We start from the raw sequence: 21,428 nt of genomic DNA on the forward strand, positions 1-21,428 counted from the left end.
GATATGTGAATTATATCTCAATAAAGCTGTTTTTTAAAATCACATACATCAAGCAGAGGAAGTATCATTTGAATTCATGTAACACTTATGAGCACCCTCTGTGTACTCACACATATGAACCTGGCTTGCTATGAGCCAGATTCTACAGATAGAGCAATTAATAAAGACAGACATGGGCCCTGTTCCTCCTGTACTTAATAGTCTAGCATATGCTGGCAATAATGCATGAGAGGATATATCTGGTAGGGCTAACTGCAAGTTATTAGTCAAAGAATTTACTCTTCTGAACTAAAATTTTTATTAGAATTATGATTTTTTACAAACTATACGTAATATAAGCATACAAAAAGTATGCTTCCTGTATATCTGAAGAATAGATTTTAAGTGAAGAAAATTACAAGCTATTTAATTTTGTCTTTTTAAGCCTAATGGTGGTATTCCACATGATAATCTTGTCCTAATCAGAATGAAACCTGATGAAAATGGGAGGTTTGGATTCAATGTAAAGGTAATCTGGAATTTATTTTATACTCAGTTTTTGAATTAAGATGTTCTTCTTTTGGTAATGTTTGACTAACATTGTACTCACTCTCTTTTTAAGGGAGGATGTGATCAGAAGATGCCTGTGATTGTGTCTCGAGTAGCACCAGGAACACCTGTGAGTTATCTAAATGCTTCAGATAAATCCTGTTTTCAAGAATATGTACTTATTTTATAATTCTTACTAGTTTAAATAAAACAAGGAATTTCATCATTTCTTTTATTTATCGAGTGTCAAATGTTGGCTGAATCTCTTTAAGTTGCTAGAAAGTTAGTTTTTCCTTGTTCTCTATAAGTTTTTAAAATCCCCGTTTTTATAAAGAAGCTATTTATGACTTTCATTGCTTCTAAAGCATTAACAGATTCTATCAAAATAACCCCCTTAAAAAACAAAATATAGACAGAGGTATAGTTTCGTGGGGGCTTTCGTTTGCTTATTTTTTATTAGAGTAGTTTAAGTACATTATACTTGCCTACGCACTCCTTTAAAATTTTACTTTAAATGGAAATGATACTACAAGGACAATTTTTAAAACTATTATGAACGTTCTAAACAGAAGTAGAGAAAACATATGTATCCATTATGATGAATCTCCTATTACTCATTGTTCAGCTTCCACAATCATCAACTTTCTGTTCATCATAGGACAATTCTTAACTAATTGTAGGTACATCATCTTTATTACTGTTTTATATAACAAGTATTGCTTTCAAATTCCCATTTATGTTGTCTACTCTGTTTACTTTCCTTTTTCTTACCTAAATGATCTTCAAGCACCTTTTATCATTTAACTATCTCTCTGTCCTAGGAAAGGTATGAACCAGCAGCCTGAGAGAAGGAGGCCAGCTATGTTTTTTTTGGTGCTTTGCAGCAACCTCAAAGTTGGTTTGAAAATCACAATTGAGATTCATCAAGGATATCATGTTATGTGGTTTTGGTTCTAGTTTTTAAGGACCTTGTTTTTTGCGAAAATAACAGGGTACTCATGGAATACCCCTGGCATGAGCATAAACACAGAGTAGTTTATTTAAATATAAATACATCAGATAGCTATTGAGGTGTCACACAAAACTAAAGAGCATGAATGCAATCATACCTCTACAAGAAACTTTTAAAATCATCAAGACTTTTCTGCTTTTCGTCTGTTTCTTTTTATGTGATTGTTTGATTCCTCTCAGTGCGAATGAATTTGTACATGGAATCAGCCTACCTCTCAAGCCATTCCAGATAAACACTCCAGTCTAAGAAAAAACAGTGTACTTAGTAGCAGCTTCAAGCAGAGTTTTGTAACACCACTACCACACACACACACACACACAGACACACACATACATCAGATTGTGATTCCTAAGTCTCCACTAAATAGAAATTGTATAACTACCTACTGCTATTGTGATACTCAATCCATGTAGTAGGATATGACTACTAATAACTAACAGGTTTGTATATTACCAGCTCAGTAGCCCACAGTGACCTCTCAGTCTAAATTATAAACTCCTGGGAAGTAAACCCTTAATAGACCCAGCGTGGATCATATTTCCTTATTTGAAAAAAGTCCGTTGTGACTGGGGGACAAGACCAGGGATATTATGTATAAAATGACTCCTGGGGACATACTATTAATATGTATGTAAAAGATGGGGACAAAGATGGTAGAGACCATCCAAAATTATTTATTTTATATATATTTGATGGGAAATATGAATATGATTGGGACTGCAGATGAAGGGATGAAGGATTGATGAATTATCTATCATGTAGAAAGTTAATAGATAATATCTAAAACAGAAAAGAATAACAATAGAGATATGTTAGAGATGCAGAGGTAAATACAGAAAGATATATCTAAAGTGTTGAAAAAAGTTGCCTCTAGAGATGGGGAGGTGGTAGGGAGGAACACAAATAGTTTCTTAACAATCTTATAGACCTAGTCAAATCTTTTAATGGTGTGATTTATAACTTTGCTAAAAACAAAAATTTAAGACTTAAAAAAAAGCAGTTGTATATCTTTTGGCCTCACAATTTCACATTTAGGAATTTCTCCTAATGAAATAATTCGACTAGGGAACAAAGAGTACTTACACAAGGATATTAATTGTATGGTTTATAACAGTTTAAAGTGGAAAAATAATCAAATGTAGACTAGGGAACAAAGAATACTTATACAAGGATATTAATTACAGTATGGTTTCTAACAGTTTAAAATGAAAAATAATCAAAATGTTCATCATTAAAGTTGGGGAAACAAATTATCTGTTGCTTTGTGTCTATTGAGATGAAAATGTAACTATATAAATATGGAAATATATCCATAAGATGGCATTATGGAAAAATACATGTTATAATTTCACATATATGTTTGAACCAGTTTATTAAAATATTAGATACATAGAAAAATTCTGGAAACATGCTAAAAAAGTTAACAGTGTTTAATGTGGGTAATGGAATTACAGGTATTCTGTATTTTTTTAATTGTCTGGATCATGACAATGAGCATATATTGCTCTTAGAAAAGATAATACACATTTCTTTATTTACATGACAGTTGTAATAGTCAATGACTCACACGCATAAAAATATTCATTTTTCTGAGCAATGAATATGGATAGTTTTCAGTTAAGTCAAGGATTCAGAGAATATTCTATAGATATATTCATTTCCAAACAGAATTCTAAGACTCTGAAGTTCTCTTTTTAATCTGTACATATTGTTGGTAATTTTTCCCTTCTGCCATGTAGAACTATGTTCCATAAATATTGGCTGGAATTTAGAACAAATTAAAACATAGTCATTCTATTGGGGGAAAAATTTAAAACAATAGGAATTTATTATTTTTGTATTATTTTGTTAATTTAGAGATCACCACAACCTTCTAATTGGAAACCACAGTTTAGGCAATCAGGGGAAAAGGAAAAGGTTTCTGTTTTTTTATGAATACATAATAGTTGTACATGTTTATGGGGTTCAAATATTTTATTGTCATTTTTTATATTGGACATCTTCTGAAATGGATAAAATAACTCCCAATTAAAGTTATGATTCTCTTTCTGTTTGATAATCTTAGCCAAAAGCTGTTGCTCCAACAGAACTCATTTTAACATACAGTTTATTGGCCAGGTGTAATGCTCATACCTATAATCTTAGCACTTTGGGAGGCTAAGGTGGGAGGATTGCTTGAGCTCAGGAGTTTAAGACTACCCTAGGCAACATAGTGAAACCTTGTTTCTACAAAAAAATATTTTAAAACTGGCCAGATGTGGTGGCACACGCCTGTGATGCCAGCTACTCCAGTGGCTGAAGTGGGAGGATTGCTTGAGCCCAGGAGATCAAGGCTGTAGTGAGCTGTGATCACACCACTACACTCCAGCCTAAGCAACAGAGCAAGACCCTGTCTCAAATATATAGCAAGACCCTGTCTGAAATACACACACACATGCACACACACACAGCAAGACCCTCAAACATATATATTTGAGCAAGACAGAGTCTTGCTCTGTATGTGTGTATATATACACACAAACAGTTTATTTAGACTTGTCAGATCAGAATGAAATGGAAATTAAAAATTGTAACATATCTGACAAAAGGCATATTAACTATAAGAGAGTTCCCTTTAGTAATAATGGATACAGTAAGAGATTCATAGCTGTCCTCTTTAACACATAGACCACCTCTTTTTTTCTGCCAACTACACTATGCACAAAATAATGTGAGGGAAAGCTCTGTCTGCTATAGCCCATTATTACATTTTCCCCAGTACCGTTGGCTCCCAATTCACTATACTTCAGGTATCTCAAAGACATTTACAAAAACTTGGAACTAATTGGTATACAAAAGCATCACACTGCTAGTGCACAGAGGGAGTATATGAATGTCTGTCATCTACTTCACTACATAAGTAGACAAAAAAGCAACTTGAGAGAATGAGCATAACTCTAAATTTGAACGTTCCAGATTTTAAAGCTTTGGATTGAATTATCTCATCTTTATCTTCACAACAACTCTAAGAAATAATCAGAACTTTTCATTTTCAGAACTCCAGATGTCTAAGATCACACATTTCAGAAGCAGCACAGTAACTTCTAGACCAGTGTTTTTTCCACTAATGACAGTGCCTTATTGGATTTTATTGACTTTGTGTTGATAAAGGATTTCAGTAGTTGTGCTTTTATTTCTTCATGCTTTTACCACAAGCAGTTCCCTTTTTTGTAAGATCCAACCCCATCATTTCCTTCTCAGCCTGGCCTGTCATTCCTCAAACTTCACTCTCATATGTTTTCATTGCTATGTTCCCAGAACATGTCCATATTTCTGTTTCTTTTGTCTCTTTTACCTTAATTGCTGTTTGTCTTCTCACTTTGCACTATAGTGCAAGACTATAAAAATGACCATTCAAGATAAAATCGTGCAGGATCTTGATGATTCATGGGAAAAATTATGGTTGTTCCCATGACCTTTAAATTTATTGTCAAAACATTAAGAATTTCCTTTACTGTCTCTTATAAAGGTAAAAGGAAATGAAAAAAATAGTAAAGCTAATATAGGATTTTGTATCTTGTAATTCAAAACATTAGAAACACTGAGAATTTAAATGTTTTATTTTCTTGTGAAAACTCATCATGAGTAGTTTAAACAGTGCTTGCCTCCTCCCCGTGGTACAGCTTAGAATACCAAATGAGCTTCATCTTGCCTTGGCAACTTGTCGTAATACTGTCTACTTGGCACGCTTTCAATACTGTGTCCTCTGAACTTTTATCTCCAAAAGTTCCTTTGGCTGCATATCTAGAGTCTCTCCAACAACAGTGTGAACATTCCCATGGTCATCTATTGCTTCTCTGACTCTGTTTATGGTCAATTCAAACTTCACCTCCAGCGTTATTCACTTTGCTGCACTTTCATCTTTTGTGATCGATTTCCTCTTTAGATTTAGGTTATTCATTTTAATACAGGTTTATCACTGTGAGAGTAGGAGGCAGCCCAACTACATGCTTTCCTGTCTGCACTTGAACTGACAACAGATGACCATCAGACTTTGGAAGAACTGATGTGACTGGCCACTGATTATGATGTGTGTCTATTATTTATGTAGTGATTTTTGTATTGAAGCTAGCAGCAAAGTTTGTACTTTTTGCAGTTATTCATGGTAAATTCACTGTGGTAACTGTTTGAATCGTATTGTTGGGGGACTGGTGTTATTTAATTAAATCATGGTAACAAGTTTGTATGTATCTAGACAGTGTAAAGCTAAAGCTATTTGTGTGTATGTATCTGGAAATCATCAGTCTTATTTATATGTCTAGGCACATAATATGTCATCAGGAAAGAAATTGTTGAATGAAGAAGGAACAAAAATACTCTCTGGCAAAGCTAGATTTCTACATTTTTTAAATAGATGAATAAATGAAAGATGCTTTTCTATATGTAGTTTAGTTCTCCGGCTATTGGGTCTATTAAATTCCTGTGCTCTACTTTCAGAAAGTTGCATGCCAATCTGAAACCTTATCTATATTATATTACAGGCTGACCTCTGTGTCCCTAGACTGAATGAAGGGGACCAAGTTGTAGTGATCAATGGTCGGGACATTGCAGAACACACTCATGATCAGGTTGTGCTGTTTATTAAAGCTAGTTGTGAGAGACATTCTGGGGAGCTCATGCTTCTAGTTCGACCTAATGGTGAGTACTCTATGTAGTACCAGATAATTTATAATAATTTATTACTGTTCATTACTGAACAGAGCAGCCAGATTTCTGACATAAAACATAAGTCACCTAAGTTTCCTGCTCAAAGCCCAGTGGCTTTCATTGACACGTGGGGCAGAATTCAAGTTCTTTGCCCCTAACCCCTTGCTCCCACTCAGCCTTGCTTACTTTCCTCTATTCTACACTAGCTTTCTTGCAGTTCCTCAGATCTTCCAATCTAATCGACTTAGGGTTTTTATCCTTGCTGTTCCCTGTGCTGACATACTCTTTTTGATTTTGTTATGACTTATACCTATACTTCATTCAGGTCTCTGCTCAGATATCATCTTCAGAAGGGCTTTCTCTCCTGACTACCAAGCTAAAATGGCCTCCCATTTCCCCTAAATGGTAGCAGTTGTAGTACTAGTACTCAATAAATACTAGTTGAATGAATGAGTAAATTTGAACTCTGTTCCACTTTTAGAAAATGCCATAACAAGCTATAGTTAAAGTGTTTTTAAAATACTGCCTTTGTTTTCAGTATATGATGTCTACTTGCCTAATCATGTCATCTCCTAATCTGGACAGCTGACTTGTTAATTCATAGTCATAGAATTCCAGGTTTGGAGAAACCTTGAACGCCATAAGCTCTAGCTCTTTGGCTAATTGCATGAATTTCCTCCACAACAACCTCACGACCATTCTACCAATATAGATAGAGCACTTTGTGGCTCCTGAAACAGGTCATTCCATTTTTGGATAGCTCAAACTATAAATTGAACTAAAAGTCCATCTTTCTTCAGTCCTGCTCCTAATTCTGTCACTCTGTGCTATGCATTATAAGTTTAACCCCCTTTCCTTCAGTTTTTTGACAATAGCTAATTTTACCAGAAACCCACCTCCCTTTCTCTAACAGTCCTAGAGTCTTCAGCCAGTGTTCGTATGGCATTGTTTAGAGTTCCCTCAACACTTTATCAGTCTGCTCTAAGAAAAAAATTTTATATGTCTAATATCCCAGGATTAGACATATTATTCTGGTTTTGTTCTATACAATTTACTATTAATCATTATTTTAGCCACAGAATAATTATTGTTAATGCCATATTACCACTTGAATATGTACCATAGGAAAGTGAAATATCATTAGAATTCTACTTGTCACCACCACACCCAACCCTGCAAAATATTGCAAGGATATTTCTTTTTTATAAACAAAAAATAAAAAATCCTCTTTGTAACTCTTGTTCACAAATAGGCGTTTTCATTTTATCTTCTCCACTTTGTGTTCTTTTCCATTCATGGTCTAGAATTGGCTTTCTAGGAAGATTAAAAGGACTTCAACAGAACATTCTATTTTGACTTTTCAAGGAACTTGTTCATTTAGACCTGATACTTAGGTGAGTCATTAGGTGTTTTCTGTCACATACAGCTACTTAAATTTTAAACCAGGAATAACATTTTTTTTTTCTGTATTTATTGTATTATCTTTTCTCTTGATAATAGATCCTAAAGAACTCAATAATATTAGCTAATAGTTATTAAAAGCTTTCTGTGCACCTAGGCTCTTTTGTATATTTTCATTTAAACCTCATAGACATCCAATGAGACAGATGAATTATCCCCATTCTAGAGTTGAAGATACTTTGACACCAAGACATTCAATTACCTGCTCACAGATTCATGACGATACAGAGGCAGAATATGAACAAAGATCCATATGATGGCAGAGACCCAGCCTTTTTACAATTCAAAATCTCATCCTTTTGCTTTATAGTAGGAGAGGAACCCACCAGGATCTACTTCTTGCAAAATATCTTTCTAAATTGTTTCATAGTCAAAATACGGAGCAGAACCTGCATCTACTTTCAGTGTGGGTCTATCTTTTCCATTCTTAAAGTATCATATAATTAAAATTTTAAACTGTGTTTGCCAGGAATATATTTTTGTTTTTCTGATCTTTTCCCCTTTAGTTCTTATTTCTTCTTAGGCAAAATGTTGTCATACCTTTTTGTCTTTTCATTTTCATTTCAGAAATTTATTTTTCTAAAAAAATGTATAGATATTCAAGGAGGAACCAGATCTCTTAGGCAAGGGTAAAGAGACCCCTACCTTGGCTGCATGTTTTAGAAGGCCCTGCTTTGACTCTCTTTCTTCTCCCAGTGGAGTCATAATTTTATAGGACCAAAAGGACATTCCAAGCTATAATCTCCCTTCCCTTTCTATACCACTTTTTTTCAAACCTCAGTTCTGGGTCCAGATAACCCTGAGCCTCTCTAGATCTTCATGGATATTTTCCACACATCCATTCTCTCAAGGTGGGTTCACATGGTATGTGTATCCTAGCCCAGAAGATGGCTAAGAGGGCTACAGTTTGTGGAGGGAGAGGTATAGATATATGTTGCATGTGGGCTGGGATCTTCACATGTATGTTTATAAGCCCCTATGTTAAAAAACGGGACTGAGAGTGAGTAATGGTGGAATACAGACCTAGGATATAGGGTCTGAATCTCCTCACATTACCATGACCATGAATTCTGGCCTAGAATTCTCATTTGAAGTGTGGCCTACCAGGTTGTTTTGTAGATACATCACAGAAAGAGGATGAAGCATATTTTGTTTAGCACTGTGTTCAAGTTTTTTGTAACTTCTCATAGTTAAACATATGGTATATAGGTCTCTATTTGTACTCTTGCCCTAGGTCCCCTAAAAATTAAGAGCGAGTGTATTCACAGCTGCTTCTCAGCAGCTCTTCTCTTTCTTATTGTCTCTTCAAGTTACAGACATTTTCAGCAATGTAGCCAAGAACACTTCTTCCCTCCAAAGGTACAGCAAAGCCCCTCAACTCCACAACTACTTTCTGTCCCCTCATAGTGACACCAGACTCAGATCTGGTGTAATTCTTCACAAATGAATTATTTTTTGAACAAAACATTATACAGTGTATCTGGTAAATTCCTATCATGTGAATTCATTAAGATTTCCACATGTTTTGGGGTTTGTTTGATTTTTTTTTTTTTTTTTTAGCTGTATATGATGTAGTGGAAGAAAAGCTAGAAAATGAGCCAGATTTCCAGTATATTCCTGAGAAAGCTCCACTAGATAGTGTGCATCAGGATGACCATTCCCTGCGGGAGTCAATGATCCAGCTAGCTGAGGGGCTTATCACTGGAACAGTCCTGACACAGTTTGATGTAAGTAATATCATTATATATTAAAAGCATTTTGCTGATATTTTCTAACTAGTTTCATAGTTTCTTAAGTGCCTAATCTATGCATTATAATTTCTAAACTAAAATGATATTCTGAGAAGTGTTTGACATAAAGAGTTCTAAAATGCCAAGTTTTAAAAATTGCTCCCAAAAGCTAGCTATGGTTATATTAATAGAATGTGTTTTAAAAAGAGGGATAAGGAAATTTTATACATATGTCATCAAACTAAATTTTTTTCTGTAGTTAAATAGCTCTTTTTTTGAAAGGTGGCAGATGAAGATAGCCTATTATATTCTTTAAAATCCTGAGCTTGGCCGGGTGTGGTGGCTCACACCTGTAATCCCAGCACTTTGGGAGGCTGAGGAGGGCGGATCACAAGGTCGGGAGATCAAGACAATCCTGGCCAACACGGTGAAACCCCGTCTCTACTAAAAATGCAAAAAATTAGCCGGGCGTGGTGGTGGGTACCTGTAGTCCCAGCTACTCGGGAGGCTGAGGCAGGAGAATGGCATGAACCTGGGAGGCAGAGCTTGCAGTGAGATCGCGCCACTGCACTCTAGCCTGGGCGACAGAGTGAGACTCCATCTCAAAAAAATAAATAAATAAATAAAATCCTGAGCTAAAGGAAAATAACTTTTATTTTTGAAGTTTATACCTTGTCATATTTAATCTTTGTTTATTTTTCATCAGTGCAATCTTGAAAACTGGAAAAACCAAAACTTTCAGACAGATCATTATATCCAATGAACTAGAATGCTTCTTCAGTGCTTATAATATGCACTTTGACCCACGATCACCCAGTGGATTTTGAAATGTTTTATTCAGACTGTATCAACCTAATTTGCTTAAATTAGTAAACCTGAATTTTTTTTTTTTTTTTTTTTTTTTTTTTTGAGAAGCAGCCTCTCACTATGTTGCCTAGGCTGATCTCAAATTCCTACGTCCAAACAATCCTCCGGCCTCAGCCTCTCAAGTAGCTGGGATTACAGGCATGCACAGCCATGCTAGGCTCCCTGGATAGTTTTTAATGTCTTTTTAGAAATAACCATCATTAATATTTGTTGTTCTGCCATATATGTTATAGGTAAGTGTTTAACTATAAAACATTTAGGATATGTCTGTTTTTGTTCAAAAGTTCTTCGTTCATATATTGTAAACACCTCCAAACTAAATGAAAGTTAAATGTTTTCTACAGATTTGCTACTCACAACTTCAGGTGCTCCTGCTGTAAGCAGAATTCGTTTCAGTAGTTTTACCACTTTTCAAAATATGACACATAATTTATGTTAGAAACTGAAGAATTCAGCTTTGCAAATCTGGTTCAGTACTCTACTAGACTATGGTATATCATTGTATAGATGACCTATTCAAAGGCAAAAACCCTGTTTCCTGTTAGTATAGAAACAAGTCTGGTAAACAAAAGAGAAATTGTTTATGGCTTTTTTTGGAATTGTCCCTTTTTTTTTTTTTTTTTAGCAACTGTATCGGAAAAAACCTGGAATGACAATGTCCTGTGCCAAATTACCTCAGAATATTTCCAAAAATAGATACAGAGATATTTCGCCTTGTAAGTATCTTATTGTCTCTGTTAAATTTCATCTTTTAAACATAACTTTACTAAAACATTATTTCTTTTAAATTTTTTTTAGATGATGCCACACGGGTCATTTTAAAAGGTAATGAAGACTACATCAATGCGAACTATATAAATGTAAGTTTATTTTTATTGTGCCTTTGCCATTTGGAAAAATAGGAGCCACTATGAACTTTGAGGTTCTTTTTGTTAAAATCCTAACCTGGATAGAATATTAAAACTTTTAGCTATGAAAAATATTATCGAAGTAATATTAAAGAAAATATTTTGGTACTTGTGTATTAATATACAGGTAGAGCAGTGGAATGGAATAGTCCAGTTCATAAATAGACTTAGATACTAGAATTTTGTTTATGGTAGAGGTGGCCTTTTAAATCATTGGAGATAAAACAGACTATCCAGTGAATGGGTGGTTGGGTCAACTGTCTAGAACAGGAGCCCCCAACCCCTGGGCCATGGACCGGTAATCGTCTAGGTTGCATGCTCATTATGAAAATCTAATGCCTGATGATCTGTGGTGGAACAGTTTCATCCTGTAACCATCCCCACCTCCCACCCTCCCAACCCCACTCCATGGAAAAATTGTCTTCCAAGAAACCAGTCCCTGGTGCCAAAAAGGCTGGGGACCACTAGTCTAGAATATGTCATTGTAAAGAGGCATTTTTTTTTCTTACCTGGAAGAAAAAAATTACTATTTTTTTCTTAACTCTGTAATTAGAAAATTTCAAATGTACAAAATTAAAGCAAACAGTAAAATCAACCTTCATGTACACATCATTCAGTTTCAGCACTTGTCAACTCATGACAAACTTGGTTTCACCTTTACCAGGTTATTTTGAAGCAGATCTTTATATCATATCGTTCATCTATAAATACTTCACCTCTACTCACTCTTGATGCCAACATATATTTCAAATATATCAAAATGTAATTTTTAAAGTGGAATTATGAAATTACTTGAAGGAAATATGTGAAAATTGTTTAAAATCTCAGGGGGAGGTTTTTTAAGCTTAGATACATGTCTAAGCTTAAAGAGATGAATTTGACAAGGTAAAATTTGTTATTTTTGGTATGCTTGAAAACGACTAAAATCAAATGACAAATGGAATTTTTTAAATACTAGAAAAGGCTTATTTAATATACAAAGAGCTTCATAAATGAATAAGAAAAGTAAGCCTGGGCAACATATTGAGACCCCATTTCTCGAATAAAAATAAAAATATAAAAATATAAAAATTAGCAGTCATGGTGGTGCATGCCTGTTGTCCCAGCTACTCAGGAGACTCAGGTGGGAGAATTGCTTGAGCCTGAGAGGTTGAGGCTGCAGTGAGCCATGATCACATGACTGTCACTGGGTGACAGAACAAGGCCCTGTCTAAAAAAAAAAAAGAAGGTTCAATGAAAATAATGGATGAAGGACATGCAAAGACAATTCATAGAAAAGGAAATTATGCAAATAACATTTTTAATAGTCATTTTTAAATCTATACAAAAGTAGAGAGAATAGTATAAGAGAGTCCCCCCCATACCTCTTACCCAGTTTCAAGAGCTATCAACTAGTGACCAATCTTATTTCAGCTAAATACTAACCTCCAAATTATTTTTAAGCCCAAATATATCACTGTATATGTAAGTTGAGTTAATTCTCACCATTCGATGTTGTCATGCTCTAGAAAGTCTTTGTACATGCTAAATTAGAGACTATGTAATCATTGCTTCTAGGGAAAATACAGGGTTAGGTTCCCGCAGGCCAAAAGTCACAACATTTTCTTTAGCTGATCAATACATAATGTTGTTTCTGTTTAAAGACACTTTATTTAATATATATTGCTGATTCATTAACATTTAATCATAGTCAACAGCACTATAACTCGTGCCTCAAGGAAGCTTATCTAACACACGTATTTTCTCCATAAGGTATATCACATCCTTCTTGCACTTAGAAACACTAGTCAGCACTTTAAAACTACACTTGGGGGCCATTTTTAAACAGCAAAATCACCAGTAAAAAAAGCCAAAAGGTGAAAAGTAAGGCACTACATAGAATGCAAAAAGGCCACTTGTTTACAGTATGAGAGCTAAAACAAAATGTCAGAGTTGGTTTGTTTGATCTCACCGGGAAATGTGCATGTCTTCAGAAGACTCAAATTTTTCACTGCTCTAAGTATGTCTACTAGATGACCAAGAAATCCCTGCAACTGTTTTGAGGGTTATGAATAAATTTGAGCAAGTAGTCAAATTTGCAAATAGAGACTCCTTGATGGAGGATTAGCTACTTAAGAATATATCTCTGATAAGACCTTTTTTTTTTTTTGGTAGCAAAACCACAATACTATTTTAACACTTAGAAAAATAATATCAGAGTTAAATGAAAAATACATGCAGTTTACAAAAAGAAAAGTGCAAATGAAAACTTCAAGGAATTACTATTTCGCCTATGAGATTGAAAGAGCAAAAGTTTGATAATACTACATGTAGGTCCACATCCTTTATGTGAAACCTTAGGTTAAATATACTATGGGGCCAGGCACGGTAGTGCATGCCTGTAATCCCAGCACTAAAGAGAGGCATAGGCTGGAGGATAGCTTCAGCCCAGGAGTTTGAGACCTGCCTAGGCAACATAGGAAGACCTCATTCTCCACATAAAGGGGCAGTGAGTGGGAGGGTGTAGAAAAATATGCTTTGGGATTCCAAATTTTTGGAATTTTGAAAGGGTATTTAGTACATATACCATATACTATAATAAGTAGCATCGCTGGCAGGCTATGGGACAAGTGCTGTATAATCAATATATCTGAATAGTTAACAGCAAACTATAGATATTCTTCCTAAGTAAGACTAATAAAGAGTGCAAATAGTCTTAGGTCAGTTCAGGTCAGATTTTGCTGTCAAATGAGCACAGGTTGGGGCAAGTTTACAAAAGTAAAAAACATGAGGGCCTTAAATCTTCATTAAATATTTTCTTGTATATTTATACAGTAGAGCCATTTAAAAGAATGAAATTTTATTTACTAATTAAACATGATCTTGAAGATGAAGTAAAAAGGAGAAATAAGCAGAACAACATTATATATATAGTATACTACCATTTTTAAACAACAGTTTTACAGAAAAGTGGGAAGTTGCATGTATGTTTGTATGTTGTATATAGAATATCCCTGAGAAGGCTATATAACAAACAGAGAAAAAGATTACCTTCCTGGGTGCAAACTAGAAGCTGAAATGGGAGAATAGACTTTCTTTATTCACTCTTTGTTATTCTTTGAGTTGTCATGTGCATATATCACCTTTTAAAAAAAATTTAATCTCAAAATGTAGTAGGATAATGACTGATGACTCAACTTTCCCAAATACTATCTTACCTCTTTCTGAAAATTATGAATTTAAAATATTATTCTGATATCCTCTGAAGTTATTTTATACGTAAAAATTCAAGCTAAAACCAATGGCAGAATTTTTGTTCCTCACAAATTTTACCAATAAACTATTTACAGATAAGTATTTTTTATTTCTTTACCAAGTCTCTGCCTCTGAAACAAAATTCTGTGTTAAACTGCTTTTAAAAATCATAATAGGCCGGGTGTGGCTCACACCTGTAATCTCCGCACTTTGGGAGGCCAAAGCAGGAGGATTGCTTGAGCCCAGGAAAATCTTTGGAAAATATTTAAATTCTTATTTCCACTAATTAAAAGATAAATACATATAACTGTTGAACATTGCCATGAAATTTCTTCTACAGATAAAATAAGAAATTGTTAATAAAGATTTGTTTTACTGACGGCAGTTTATTGAGATTAGTTGTATTCACTATAACAGTTAGTGGATGATTTTCATATTCCTGGTTACTGTAAAAAGTAATGCAAAACATTTTCTTTTCATGCCCTTTTCTTTTTAGATGGAAATTCCTTCTTCTAGCATTATAAATCAGTACATTGCTTGTCAAGGGCCATTACCACACACTTGTACAGATTTTTGGCAGATGACTTGGGAACAAGGCTCCTCTATGGTTGTAATGTTGACCACACAAGTTGAACGTGGCAGAGTAAGTCATAGTTGAATCTTACACATTACTTGGACTTTTTTCAAATTATACTGCACATATGTAGTCAAAATATTCATGTTTATTTAAGCCTTTGTAACCTTTAATCTTCTTTTCTTGTGGTTTCTTGTTTTAAATCATCATGGTTAAGTGCATAAAACTGTGACTAACACATAAATAAATGTGGCATAAGTGTTAGCCATTACTGTCATTGTTATTATTTAAAGGGATTAATATACATTTGTTAAGGGGCTTGTGTCTAACGTATATACAGAACTCTTTGCAACTCTACAGTAAAATAAATAATGCAATTTAAAAAATGGGCAATGGATCTGAATAGACAGTTCTCCAAAGAAGATATACAAATGGCTAAGAAGCACAAGAAAAGGTGCTCAACATCATTATCAGGGAGATACAGATCAAAACCTTAATGAGACTTTATATCCAAGAGGATGGCTAAAATAAAAAGGACATATAAAAACAAGTTCTAGGGATGATATGGAAAAAACAGAACCCTCCTATGGTGGGTTTGTAAAATCATCCAGCCATTTTGGAAAACAGTCTTGTAGTTCCTCAAAAAGTTAAACGTTGAGTTGGTATAACTTAGTACTTTCATTCCTAAATCCAAAAGAGTTGAAAAGATCTGTCCACACAAAAATTTGTACATGAGCATTCATAACAGCATTATTTATAATGGCCAAAATGTAGAAACAACTCAAATATACAAATAAAATGTGGTATAGTCTTATGGTTGGATATTATTTGGCAATAAAAAGGAACAAAGTAGTGACACATACTACAACATGGGTAAACCTGGAAAACACTTAGCATAGTGAAAGAGGTCAAAAAGACCACATATTGTATGATTGCATTTATATGAAATGTCCAGGATAGGCAACTCTGTAGGGACATGAAGTAGATCACTGGTGGTCTAGCTCTGGGGTAAGGATGGGGGAACAGATGAGGAAGAATGAACAATGACTACTAATTGGTATAGGGTTTATTTTGGGTGTAATGGGAATGTTCTAAAAGTGATTGTGGTGATAATGCACAGTTCTGTGAATATACTGAAAACGATTGTATACATTAAACGAGTGAACGGTATGGTATATGAATTACTTGTCATTACAGCTGTTTTAAAAAATCTTAAGATTTAATGAGGATTTTTGCTGTCTCAAAATATAGCCAGATTACTTACTATTAAAAAGGGAAAAAAGTGACAAAGGAAAAATGTCGGCTGGGCACAGTGGCTCACACCTGTAATCCCAGCACTTTGGGAGACGGAGGCAGGTGGATCACCTGAGGTCAGGAGTTCGAGACCAGCCTGACCAATATGGGGAAACCCCGTCTCTACTAAAAATACAAAATTAGCCAGGCTTGGTGGCACATGCCTGTAATCCCAGCTACTTGGGAGGCTGAGGCAGGAGAATCGCTTGAACCCAGGAGGCAGAGGTTGCATGAGCCAAGATGGTGCTATTGCACTCTAGCCTGGGCAACAAGAGCAAAACTCCATCTCAAAAAAAAAAAAAACACTAGTCAGCAGATCTAGATGAAATGTATTAAATTTTTCTTACAACTTTTCTATGTTTGAAATTTATTAAAAATTAAACATTTTTAAAAATTGGAGAACATGAATCCATATGTATATAATTTTATTTATTATTTATTTATATCAATATCAGGTTAAATGTCACCAATATTGGCCAGAACCCACAGGCAGTTCATCTTATGGATGCTACCAAGTTACCTGCCACTCTGAAGAAGGAAACACTGCCTATATCTTCAGGAAGATGACACTATTTAACCAAGAGGTAAGAAGGCAGGATATCTGTTCATTAGAACTGCTGTGTTCAAGGTAAAGACTGAAAGCTGAAAATGTTTTTAGTTTGAGTATTGATTACTAGGAAATACTATAAAAGTTATTGAATTTATATCTGCTTTAATGGGGTATTTTGGAATTCTATTAAGAGTATTATCCTATTCTATTATAAAATTAATGTTTTTCTTTAGTTTCTATGACTAAATATGAATGGTCAGTGAAAAAGCAGTCTGGTAAATAATACTACTGTTACTACTTTGCCTATTCAGAACAGCTATTTAGATATGTTTCATTATAAAAAAAACTTTTACTCCAAGTAGTGTCAGTACAGTATTTGGGTGTGTCTGTGGAAATGGAAAAAACAATTGAAAGCTATTAAATTATTTTCCTTTTTTAAAAGAGCAGAGGAGAGCAACTTCACAGTCCCCTACATATTAAGAAGGAAAAGGTTGCAACCAGGACCTTCTGACAGCAGATGGGGTGTAGATTTCTAATTGCCAGCTCTTAATTCTGCCTGAGTCAGTCCCCTTGGCTTCAAATGAAACTGATTAATAAATGATGGCTCAGTATCCCAGTTGGAAGATGTATGTAGAGAGCATCATGCTGCCAGTTCTGTCAGGCTGCTAAGGCAGTGCACTCTACTTTCTCTGCATGCAGCTAGTTATCCCCCTGCCACCACCTGTGGTTTTGAAAGGGACTAAAAGAAGGAAGTAACTGCTAGAGAAGAGCAAATAGCCTAAGCTATGAGTGCCCAGGACTATCCCATCAATGGTCAAGCCTTTGGAAATGAGAACTCCCCTCCAACCCCAAGAGCATGATTAAAGGAAACCAGAGAGACAGAGCCTTACTAAAAGGGAAGAAGCCAGAAGTTGTGCTAATTTATACAAAAGGAATCTGGCATTGAATAAAGCTAAAATTACAAGAATTTTAAAATTTCAAAATTTTATGGGCTAGAGTCCGTCGGAGTGAATTTAGGGTTTGGGGACATATACTGTGTAGCTCATGGTCTAATGTAACAGGTCAAGCCAATATGATATTTCTTCATTTTCTCAAATAGATAATGAAAGATAGGCTACGTATGTTTATATAAAATAATGTCTATCTTTAGCATAGTCTCTATTATACTCCACCTGTAGATTATCCATGGCAGTTTTATTTACCATAGTGGCTTTTCTTTACACACCCCGAGTACATTAGAACTAAGACATGAGTTAGTTTCTAAAGTTTGAGCCAAACATAATTGGGAAAATAAGTTTGCTCCCATAAATAAATACATACATGGATGGATTAATGATAGCAGATACTACCTCAAGTCTTGAATACCTTTTACTTTTACTTTTCAGGAACCTCTCTTTAGTGTAAATGGCAATAACCATAGTTATAATTATAGTATTGAATGACTATAGCAACCATTTATTGAGTATATGGTGCCAAGTAGCTGATTGGGTGATTTACAGGTCCTCTCATGGAGTCTTTTTAGCATAAGACTGATCCTTTAAAGTATAGATGTTATTTCATTTTTCAGTTGAAGGAAATTATTTTCTGAAACATTGAATGCTGTAACTGGCAGAGTCAAGATTTGAACCAAGATGTATCTAAACCCAATACTCTTACTGTCTCCATTATACCAACCTTGGCTCTCCAAAAAGAATTAACCCCACTGATTTGACTTTGTGTTTTTATTAACTCCAATTTTTAATATACATTTATCTTGAGATTTTATTTTTCTGATTTCCATAATTTCATCTGCATTGTGTGAGGATTAGGTCAGCTTTGTTCACAAAAAATGTTTTTTACTTTACCATTATTGCTCACCAAGAATTCATTAGTTTTCTTTAAGCATTTCTCTGGGTCTTAATTTGTTTCTACCTATCTACTTGATTATAATCTTTCAAATACTTTACACATAGAAATTGAGTTATAAAAAGCGTAGTAATGTAATTAGCCATACTTAAATGGATACAACTATTTCTATAAAATAGTTTTCTTTCCTTTTTGTTGAAATTTTGCATTCTAATGAGTTTTTACATAACTTTTGGTGGAGAAGAGGAGTAGTCGGTTTTGCTTTCCTTCTAAAATTCCAATGACATGAATATATTTTAAAGATAATGTCATAGTACCAACACGTTCATATTCCTGCTGTGCAATAACAGACGAATACACTGAGACAGCAGGGATGCAGCAGATAAAGAGTTTAATAATCTTAGGGTACCGAGCTAGGAGATGGGAGGAGACCCTCAAATCATCTCCCCAAGGAGATGAGATCTGGGATGGGGTTTTTAAGGGGATGATGGAGAGCAAGGGGCTGGGAAATTAAGATCGTTGATTGGTTGGGATAAGGTGGATAAAATCATCAAGAGGTGCATTCTTTGGTGAGTTAGCTTATCTCAGGGTCCTTTAGACCAACTGAGTCAGTAGTTTCATCAGTATGCAGGATCCAAAAGAATGTCTCAAAGGGGAAATCTAACGTTTCATAATGTCCCAAGTTGTTATCTATAGAGCAGTTAAGGGGAACTATAATCTTGTAATGGGTCTATGGGATTCTGAGGCAACAGGCACCAACCATGAGGACGCGGGTCAGAGAGCAGCTGACCTAGTGATCAATGCTAAGTGTGCTGCAAGCTGTGTTTAGTTTTCTATCTCCCCCTCCCTTCTTTCCTGATTAATTTTATGAGGTTTATAGGGACAATTTCAATAATACATAAGTCAAGGTGCATAATTTTTCATTTGTTCTTAGAAAAATGAAAGTCGTCCACTCACTCAGATCCAGTACATAGCTTGGCCTGACCATGGAGTCCCTGATGATTCGAGTGACTTTCTAGATTTTGTTTGTCATGTACGAAACAAGAGGGCTGGCAAGGAAGAACCTGTTGTTGTCCATTGCAGGTATTCTGTTTTCTGTCTTTTATGAATGTATAGCTGAACAGATGTGTCATTTTTAAAAGAGAGTACATATTTTGTCCTTACGTTGTTATTGTCACTGTAATAATTAGAACTCAAAGCTATGCTCTGAAGGTAGGCAAAGGATATGTTCTAACATGATTGGCAGTAACTTTATCATAAGATATAAAAATAATACTGATTGCACTGATTTTTAGATGCACCTCCTTTTCATATTTTGATACCTCTGAAATTGGTCTTAACAATTTACAGTAGATTTGATGAAATACAGTACTGTGGGCTGTCTTTGTCTATTTGTGCTATGTAACAAAATATTTGAGACTGGGTAGTTTAAAAGGAACAGAAGTGCATTTCTTATACCTCTAGAGGCTGGGAAGTTCAAGATCAGGGTACACACAGGTTCTCATGAGGGTCTAATGAGGACTCCTCTCTGCTTCCATTATGGCACTTTGTTGTGTCGTTCTCTGGACAGGATGAATACTGTTTCCCCACATGCTAGAAGGGACAGAAGGGGTGAACCCACTCTCTGAAGTCCTTTTATATAAGGGCTCTAATCCCATCAGCCCTCATGACTTAATCACCTCCAAAAGGTCCCACCTTTTCTTTTTTTTCAGTCGGAGTCTCATACTGTCACACAGGCTGGAGTGCAATGGCATGATCACAGCTCACCGTAACCTCTGCCTCCCAGGCTCAAGTGATCCTCCTGCCTCAGCCCCCCGAGTAGCTAGAGGTACAAGTGCACCACCAAGCCTGGCTAATTTTTGTATTTTTTTTGTAAAGATGGGTTTTTGCCATGTTGCCCAGGCTGGTCTCGAACTCGTGGGCTCAAGGGATCCACCTACTTCAGCCCCACAAAGTGCTGGGATTACAGGCATGAGCCACAGTGCCTCACCAGTTCCACCTCCTAATACTATCACATTGGTGATTAAATTTTAACATAGGAATTTTATGGGACACATTCAGACAATGGCTTAGGCATTAGGTTGCAGCCTAATATTTAGATTCCCTTTCTTCTTCCTTGCCTGTGGCTCCTCTTAGGACATTCATTGAGTACTCCTACCTCTCTTGAAGTGACCCTACCAAAGGATATGCTACTTCTAAAAGCTTTAAGTAAAGAGCAGGCTGCTCTTTCTTTCTTTGAGACCCAAGTTCCCTTCTGCCCTCAAAGGGCCAAATACAGTGACTCCAGTCTTTACTGCTACTGATCCAGAGATTAGGAGACAGTTGTTCCCTCCCTATTATGGCCACCTTTGTTAAGTGATTTATTCAGAGGATATCTTGAGGTATCTCTTTATACTTAGACTTTCCAACACATTTTAAGAGTAGAGTTTCAAATCATCAAAACAGATTATAGACCAAAATTTGAGAGGTAAAGTAGCAAGAATGGTGAAACACCATTTTATATCCCAAGTCCCTGATAACTACTGCATTCGTGTTCACAGATTAGAAGCTAAAAAGTTGTTCTTGGGCCGGGCACGGTGGCTCACCCTTGTAATCCCAGCACTTTGGGAGGCCGAGGCGGGCGGATCACGAGGTCAGGAGATCGAGACCATCCTGGCTAACACAGTGAAACCCCGTCTCTACTAAAAATACAAAAAAATTAGCCGGGCGTAGTGGCGGGCGCCTGTAGTCCCAGATACTC

At 35.5% G+C, this 21,428-nt stretch overlaps 1 protein-coding gene across 6 annotated transcripts in view; it reads left to right on the forward strand.

The window, feature by feature from the left end:
- The window catches only part of PTPN4 (protein tyrosine phosphatase non-receptor type 4), a 224,592-nt gene that overhangs the window by 192,603 nt on the left and 10,561 nt on the right, over positions 1-21,428 (forward strand). For all 6 annotated transcript variants that reach the window (XM_058434299.1, XM_058434298.1, XM_058434300.1 and 3 more), the window contains 9 exons: positions 425-508; positions 602-658; positions 6,061-6,217; positions 9,248-9,414; positions 10,910-11,000; positions 11,083-11,144; positions 14,923-15,069; positions 16,749-16,877; positions 19,623-19,771. In XM_058434299.1, the coding sequence (XP_058290282.1) occupies positions 425-508; positions 602-658; positions 6,061-6,217; positions 9,248-9,414; positions 10,910-11,000; positions 11,083-11,144; positions 14,923-15,069; positions 16,749-16,877; positions 19,623-19,771 (1,043 nt within the window). The remainder of the gene's footprint in view (positions 1-424; positions 509-601; positions 659-6,060; positions 6,218-9,247; positions 9,415-10,909; positions 11,001-11,082; positions 11,145-14,922; positions 15,070-16,748; positions 16,878-19,622; positions 19,772-21,428) is intronic.

Source organism: Hylobates moloch, unplaced genomic scaffold (genome assembly GCF_009828535.3).
Source record: "Hylobates moloch isolate HMO894 unplaced genomic scaffold, HMol_V3 SCAFFOLD_24, whole genome shotgun sequence".
Classification (NCBI taxonomy): domain Eukaryota; kingdom Metazoa; phylum Chordata; class Mammalia; order Primates; family Hylobatidae; genus Hylobates; species Hylobates moloch.